This window comes from Cyprinodon variegatus, unplaced genomic scaffold, assembly GCF_000732505.1.
Source record: "Cyprinodon variegatus isolate N-32 unplaced genomic scaffold, C_variegatus-1.0 Scaffold1910, whole genome shotgun sequence".
NCBI classification, from domain to species: domain Eukaryota; kingdom Metazoa; phylum Chordata; class Actinopteri; order Cyprinodontiformes; family Cyprinodontidae; genus Cyprinodon; species Cyprinodon variegatus.
In genome coordinates this window covers 10,123-17,622 of record NW_015152363.1, presented here as the reverse complement: position 1 = coordinate 17,622, position 7,500 = coordinate 10,123, and the positions used below count along the sequence as shown (strand labels likewise).

The following is a 7,500-nucleotide window of genomic DNA, read 5'->3' as shown; positions in this document are numbered from 1 at the left end:
CCTCCACCCACCCGGTGCCGACTGCGTCCCTCTGTGGAGACGAGTTCCTCAGGAGGTGCTGCTGGGTGGACTGGGAATCACTGCTGGGAGAGCAGAGCGTTCCTGTTGGCCTTCATCTTCTCCAGGCGCTTGGACAGGTGGCTGTTACTGACCTCCAGCTCCTCGATGCGGTCCAGAGCCGAGCGCAGCTGAAAGGAAGGTCACTGTAAGGTCAGCAGGACAGGTGGACGCAGAAAACAAAGCCTAGATCCAAACGGTCTGGAATCCCATCTAGCTGCTGCTGCTTTGGGAGCCAGCAGGGGGCGCTCACCTCTCTCTGCAGTCGTCTCTTCTCCACCTTCAGCTCATCTTCGATCCTCTCTGCGTTCTCAGACGCCGACTTGTAACGACACACCTGGCCCTCTAGGCGGAGCACCTGAGCAGGGAGACACAGGTTTCCATTGAACAGGTGAAACGGTCAGAGGGGAAGAACAGGGGGCGGGGCTTACGTTTTGCTCCAGAGTCGTGACTTCCTGTTCGGATTTGACCAGCTTGAACTTGAGCTCACTGATCTGCCGGCTGTGGTCTCCTGGTGAGAGTGAGACATCAGGAGATCAGGATCCACGGTGGAGCCGATGGACGTCAGATCTAACCAGTGACCTACTCTGCAGCTCTAACAGATGAGGATCTATGCCGCTCTCGTTCCCCCCGGGGTTCTGGACTCCATCCGCGCTGCTCCGCTGATCCAGCTGAGACTTCAGCAGCCGGACCTGAACACAAACACATTCAAAGGGTTTTTATAGAACATCTGGCAGATTTTTATAAGAAATATGATTCCAGATCTGACCTGATCCCTTAAACCTTCTCTGTCCTCAAACAGCTTCTTCATCCGCAGCTCTGAAACAGAAAGTCAGAGGAAGTGATGAGCTCTGCGGCGCCGCACGGCGTGGTGCGGTCACCGTACGGCTCCGTAGAGACAAGCTAGACGCTAAAACTCTTCTGACTTCAAGGTCAATCATCTCATGGTTCCTCTAAACATTTTTCTCATCAACCTGAACGTATCCACTGCCGTTCAGCTCCTTCATGACCTCAAGCTCTGCACCATTTCTGAGCTCCATGCTGGACTCCAGCAATCAGCTGGTTTTCCTTAGATGGAAACTGAACCAATCAGGACGATGTGGTCGGATGGTGCACTGAGGCGAGAGGACAGGTGAAATAAAGCGGATTCTGTGGTAGGACCTGTGATCAGCTGGAGCTTCAGCTCCTGGTGGACACGGTAATTATCTTAATCAACTCCATGAACTCCTGTATCTCTGGGGTTAACTCTGGATCAGAAAACTGTGTCCAAGATGTCTGATGCTGTAAGGATGTGGAAACAGTTTACTTACCCTTCAGGTGCAGAACATCCTCTGCTGATGAAACGTTGTTAGAACAGAACCACCAGAACACCGAGCTTCAGCTAAAGCTTTATTTCTGCATGTTTTCATATATTCAGTAACATCCAGATCAGTCGTTCTCAATCATTTCACATCTAAGATGTCTTCTATGGAGCGCCGCTCCTCATTCTGGGCCGTTTCTGTCCAGAACAGGGACAGTTCCTGAGGACCGGCAGCAGGTGGCGCCTCTGAGCTCATGAAATCTTGCAGTCTGAGTTCTCATTTCTCCTGCTGTCCAAACTGGCTCCATCATGACCCCTCTCTGGTTCCACGCTGCCCCCACCTGGAACACTTTGGTCGTCCATCTTGGGCCTTTGCTGGGACAGAGGCTGTTGGACCTCCTCTTCCTCCTCGTCAGCCTCCTCACAGCTGTCCATGTCTGCAGCCGCCGTCTCCTCTACAGAAGCGGCGCCGGACTGCTCCAGTGGCCTTCCCTCTTGGAGACCCAGCAGAGCGAGTTCAGGAACAGCCAAGGCTCGGATTTCCTCCGCCGTCACCTCCATGAATCTCCTGACTGATGAACTCTGACCTGCGTTAGGCTGAGCCCAGGCTGCACGGTTCCCTCTCAGCTCCGTAGGAAGCTGGACGTGCGCCGGACTGTTGGACCTCCGTCCTAAACTGACATCAGACACGGACTCTGCTGAGTTTTTGCGCGGCTCAGCAAAGTAGGAGTCTACAAAGACAAAGTCTGCAGAGGTGTTTTTTACAGGAGAACCACTCAGATTGAAGCAATACTCAGCGTTCATCTGCAGCTTTGTTTGTCTGAAACTGGTCTCTGCTGCCTCATCGGCGGTGATGTCATCCTTCCAAGGTGAAGGAACTCCACCTGAGGAAGCAGATTGGTCCTCTGAACCGGCCGCCGGTCCAGCCTGATGTCTCTCCACACATCCGGGACCAACTGGGGGGTGTTTGGCTGGGCTCCTTGGATTAGGACCTGATTTGGCGGAGAGTCCGGCGTCCATCTTTGGACACGTAGATTTATCTCCATCTGCAACAGTCCGATCGGCCGTCTCTCCTGAGCTCGTCCTTAGAGTGTTTTCCAGGTCTGAGATCCACTGGTGGAGACAAATCAGAATTTCTGATAAGATTCTTGAGATCTCAAACACAAACCCTGGTTTGTCCTCCAGTCCTTGGAGCAAATCTTGAACCGCCATCTCCAAACTAGACCACATTTCTTCTGGAACAAAGGCAGTTGTTCTCTTTAGGCTTTGGGGGAAAGCTTTGTGCATCGCAGCAGCTCTGTGGAGAGGTTCTCCAGTCCTCTGGCTGGTAGGAGAATACTCCACAGGTGCTTTGGATTCAGACTTGACGACGGACTCTTCTTCAACACCTACCGACTCAGGGTTGGATTGTCTGTTTTCTCCTGCTGCTTCAGATCTGCCTCCTTCTTCACCTAAACCTGGGACTCCACCTTCACCAGTCACGTCTTCATCTAGACTCTGGGAAGTCCCGCCCTTTGGTTCAGTGCTTGTTTCAGAGGAAGACGCTTCGTTTTCCAGAGCCAAGGAGACGTCAAGGTTTATCGTCTCGTCTGACGAAGACTTCCGTTTTCCAGAAGCTGAGAGACCTGAAACCATTGCTCGGTTATCCATGATCATCTCCTTGGCAGGACGAGGCGGAACGAGTCTAGATCTGAAGTCCTTTTCTCCAGAAACCTTTTGAATAGCGAAGGCCTTTCTGGAAGATTCCCCCTTTTTTCTGAAATCTCCAACAGAATGAGCCGTGCTCTGATCTTTGAAGGCCTGATCTACAGACCCGTCCATGTCTGGCTGTTTGTTGTCTGCTTGGTTTGGGTCTAGTCTAGAGGGAAGCCTCTTGGTCGGATCCTTTTCCACCCCCTTGTTCCGCTGCGGTCGGTTTCTGCCTGGTGGCTTATCAACCGGGTTCCGTCTTTCTCTGGACACCCTGCTTTGGTCGCTCGTAGAGTTCATGTCCAGACTCTGCTGCCGCTTGGCGTCTTTCCGGTCTCTTTGGGGTTTGCTGTCCTCTGCTGGTTGTTGCTCTGAAGCTTTTCCTGAAAGACCATGAAGACACGTTGGAAGAGCGGCTGGAGCAGACATTCAGGATGGAAGATAGACACCAGAGGAGGTTATTCAGGTTGATGAGGAAAGAAGAATCATAGAGGAATTACAGGAGGACAGTTCCTCTGATCTTCTAAAGCCCAGAAATGAAGATGTTGATTTAGAACCAGACAGAACCAATCAGCTAAAGACAGGAACCTCACGTATCTCAGTAGATCAAATGTTTGAAATGTTTAGTAAAGTCAAATAGTTTTGGTGTAACGGTTCCTACCCAGCACGCTCTCTCTGCCACTGTGAGGCGGGTCCTCGGCTAGGGGGGAGGCGGAGTCATCGTCGGCCAGCTCCACGTCGCCGTTCGACGTGTCGGGAGAGAAAACCACTCCATGGTTCTGTTAGTCAGAGAGTCAGAGATCATCCATGGATCCATAACGGAGATAAACATCTGCTCGGACACATCCTGACCAGAACTGGTTGGTCCTCTATCAGGACCAAATCGCTACAACATGAGGAAAAAACTGCAGAGCTCACCAGACACTAAACCCATTCTGAGCAGGTAACCCCTCTAACTCTGGATTAACGCCTAACACAGACACCCCAAGTCACAGAAACCCCTCAGACTGTCCCTCCTGTGGGGAAGGACCTTTGGTTTGGGTTCAGATTGAACCAATGCACCTGAAAGAGGCCGTGCCACAGGAGCACCTGAGGAACTTCCTCTCTGAGGGACAATCTGCAGGTCTCTCTACGTCTGCTAACCACAGCGGCGTCCAAATACCTTCAGCGAGTCTCGCAGCCGGACCACCTCATCTCTGAGCCGGTCGCGTTCAATTCGAACGATGTCGGAGGTTTCTCGGTGGCGCTCTAAGGCCTGGCGTAAGGAGGAGTTAAGGTAGGAGGTTAGAGAGGAAGAAAGGAAAGGAAACAGGAAGGAGAAAAGCTGGAAACGTTTCACAGAGGCAGAAAACAAGCTGGGTTCTGGTCCTGTTCAGCAAAAGCTGACCAGGATACATCTGAGACTGCGGCCATTTGTCAGACAGAGCATCACTGAATGCATCTGAAATATTTGGGCCATAACCAGTGAACCGCTTCCAGCTCCTCTGCCTCTGGAAACCACAGAATCTCTGGAAGCAGGAGGCGTCCTACCGCTATCTTCTTCTCCTTCCACTGCAGAGCTTCCTGAAGGTCAGAGACCTCCTGGCAGTAGCTGCTGCTCTTTAGACGCAGATCAGAGACCTCCTGCCCAGCAGGGGGTGGCAGAGAGCAGCAGAGAGAGAGAAGAGGAAAATCAGGTCTGCTATCCTTTCACTGGGTCAGGGTTAGAACTCTATCCAGGGTTAGAAAGGAGCTAAAGGTCTGCTTTGCTAGTCCTCCTCAAATTAGGACTACAGGCTTCAGGGAAAGAACTACAAAACCCAAAGTCTCTAAATAAATACCACCTCTGATGATCTCGAAAAATATGAAGGTGTGAACATTATCATGCGTCTCACAGAGAACAAGTAAGAACTTAGATGTTGTCATTAAACTCCGTGAAATGGGTGGTGTCTATCAGTCCACTCATGCAAAGGATTGTGGGTAGTGACCATCAAGGGAACCTCAGTACTTCCCTCTGTTAAATGAATGTGTGCTAGCAAGCATCAGGGTCCTAGCTCCTTCCTCACAGCCAGGATTATCCGGACAGTAGGCTGACCACAGAATTCTAGCATGAAGCCAGGGGAAGGTCAAGCTGCTTCCCAACATTCCTGACCTTTGAACTTTGAACCCAGCTGATAATCGGTGCTATAGAAATTAAACTGAACTAAACTGAATGTGTCAGAGCACGTCAGCAGAAATGGTCTCCATGAAGAGGACGCTAGATGCTTCCTATCATGGTTCCTTTAGCATAGGGACCTCCTGACGTGTCTAGGCGTGGCGTTTCTATACGGTTTCCCATAATCCCTTGCTAACAGGGTGTATAGGCAGAGGTCTCCTAACCGTCAGCGTCTCGTTGGTCTGTCTTAGCCTGTCCTCCATCTCCTTGAACTGGCCCTTCAGGACGCTGTTAGCCTGACGCTCGCGCTCCAACTCCTGGAGAGACATCAAAGCAAGCTCCATCATCATCATCATCATCATCATCATCATCTTCTTCTTCATCTTTTTCATCGTTAGTGACCCTGTGACCTTGCTGGACTCCTCCCAGCGGCGCCGGGCCTCCCACAGCAGCTCCTCCATGTCGCTGAGCTCCTCTCTCAGGTTCTCCACCTGGAACATCAGAGTGGTTTTGTCGTTGTGAAGCTGAGCGTTGGAGATCATGGCTCTGCGGTACTTCTCCTCCGCCTCCAACAGAGAGTCCTGCAGGACGCAGACATGGTGGAAACCATCAGCATCCACAATCTGTCCTGGTCAGTTCTAATGGGACAGAACTGGACCTGCCCTGCCCAGTGCCAGGTCTGCTGGTTGGGTTACCTTCATTTCTCTGATTGAGGCCTCTGTTTCCACGGAGAACGACGTGTCACAGCTTCCTCTACGCGATGAGGCTCCGCCCAGCGAAGCCAGCGTGGCGGCGGACAAAGTTGACGCCGTCCTGGAGCCCTGATGGAGACAGCAATGGTTAAACCCAGACACTGAGTCAGTCTGATCGCCGCCTGCCGCAGACTCTCACCTTTTCCATGAACTCTCGGTCCGCCCTCTCCTCCACCTGAAAGGACACAGAACCCCAAATCAACCAATCAAATTAACTAAACACTGCTCAGCAACACCGCAGATGGTCAGCAGGGGGAGCAAGAGGAGCACTCTCACCACAGGGCTTGCACGGGCTGAACTGGCCCTGGAGGAGGCCCGAGAGCTGGAGCCCAGGAGGCCGCCATAGTCTGATGGCTTAGGGGGCGGAGAGAAGGTGCAGGAAACATAGGGAACAAGGAAAGGTGGCAAGGAGAGAAGGAAACATAGGAAACAAGAAAAGGTGGCAAGGAGAAAAGGAAACTCGGAGAACCAGGAAAGGAGGAAAGGAAAGAAGGAAAAATAGGAAACAAGGAAAAGTGGGAAAGAGGGACGGAAACAAGGAGAACAAGAAATGCAGGCAAGGAGGGATGGAAAAACGGAGAACCAGGAAAGGGGGAAAGGAGAGAAGGAAACAGAAAATAAGTAACGGTGGCAAGGAGAAAAGGAAACACGGAGAACATGGAAAGGAGGAAAGGAGAGAAGGAAACATAGCAATCAAGGAAAGGTGGGAAGGAGGGACAGAAAGAAACAAAAAGACCTTTTAGAGAAGCCAACTGATAACGATAATCAGAGCAGTTACAAACTGGTTCAGGCTAGTTTAGACCAGTTTAGTCAGCCTAAAGTAGGCTGCGACTGGTTAAGACTAGATTCCTTGTTCAGGTTTAGGGAGATAGTTTAGTCAGACCAGATTGTTCTTAATGAACAATTTTGTGTTAGTTTAGACCAGTTCGGCCTGGTTCCTGCTAGTTGCGAAATGTCAGACTGGTTCACACCAGTTCAGACTAATTTGAGCTAGTTCACTCTAGGTCACACTAGTTTGTGCAAGTTCATACAGGTCAGACTGGTTCTGTCTGCTTTGTGCTAGTTCAGACTAGTACAGTGCAGTTTGTGCCAGGTCAGACTTTTTTGTCTAGGTCTTGAAACTGTTTGAAATAGTTTTGATACTGGTTCAAACTAGTGTGTGCTAGTTCTAACTGGTTCAAACTAGTGTGTGCTAGTTCAGACTGGTCTGTGCTAGTTTTGACTGGTTTGTGCTAGTTGAGACTGGTTTGTGCTAGTTCAGTCTGGTTTGTGTTAGTTCAGACTGGTTTATGCTAGTTCAGGCTGGTTCAAACTAGAGTGTGTAAGTTCAGCCTGGTTTGATTTCAGCCTGGTCTGTGCTAGTTTTGACTGGTTTGTGCTAGTCCAGACTGGTTTGTGCTAGTTCATACTGGTCTGTGCTAGTTCAGACTGGTTCAAACTAGTATTTGCTAGTTAAGACTAGTTTGTGCTACTTCAGACTGGTTGGTGCTAGTTCAGACTGGTTTGTGCTAGTTCAGACTGGTTTGTGCTAGTGCAGCCTGGTTGAAACTAGTTGGTGTTAGTTCAGA

At 50.7% G+C, this 7,500-nt stretch overlaps 1 protein-coding gene across 7 annotated transcripts in view; it reads right to left on the bottom strand.

Annotated features, from left to right (window-relative positions):
- Positions 1-6: 6 nt before the first annotated feature.
- LOC107104835 (leucine-rich repeat flightless-interacting protein 2-like) overlaps positions 7-7,500 on the bottom strand; it is a 17,610-nt gene continuing 10,116 nt past the window's right edge. For 2 of the 7 annotated variants that reach the window (XM_015404945.1, XM_015404946.1), the window contains 9 exons: positions 6,209-6,286; positions 6,072-6,107; positions 5,876-6,001; positions 5,591-5,761; positions 5,405-5,497; positions 4,577-4,669; positions 4,209-4,301; positions 3,708-3,825; positions 912-3,429 (listed from right to left, as the gene is read on the bottom strand). In XM_015404945.1, the coding sequence (XP_015260431.1) occupies positions 1,610-3,429; positions 3,708-3,825; positions 4,209-4,301; positions 4,577-4,669; positions 5,405-5,497; positions 5,591-5,761; positions 5,876-6,001; positions 6,072-6,107; positions 6,209-6,286 (2,628 nt within the window). In that variant the 3' untranslated portion in view covers positions 912-1,609. Of the gene's footprint in view, positions 189-310; positions 416-488; positions 569-643; positions 750-826; positions 877-902; positions 3,430-3,707; positions 3,826-4,208; positions 4,302-4,576; positions 4,670-5,404; positions 5,498-5,590; positions 5,762-5,875; positions 6,002-6,071; positions 6,108-6,208; positions 6,287-7,500 lie in introns of those variants that run through there. The other 5 variants (XM_015404947.1, XM_015404948.1, XM_015404951.1 and 2 more) reach the window with 4 other exon arrangements.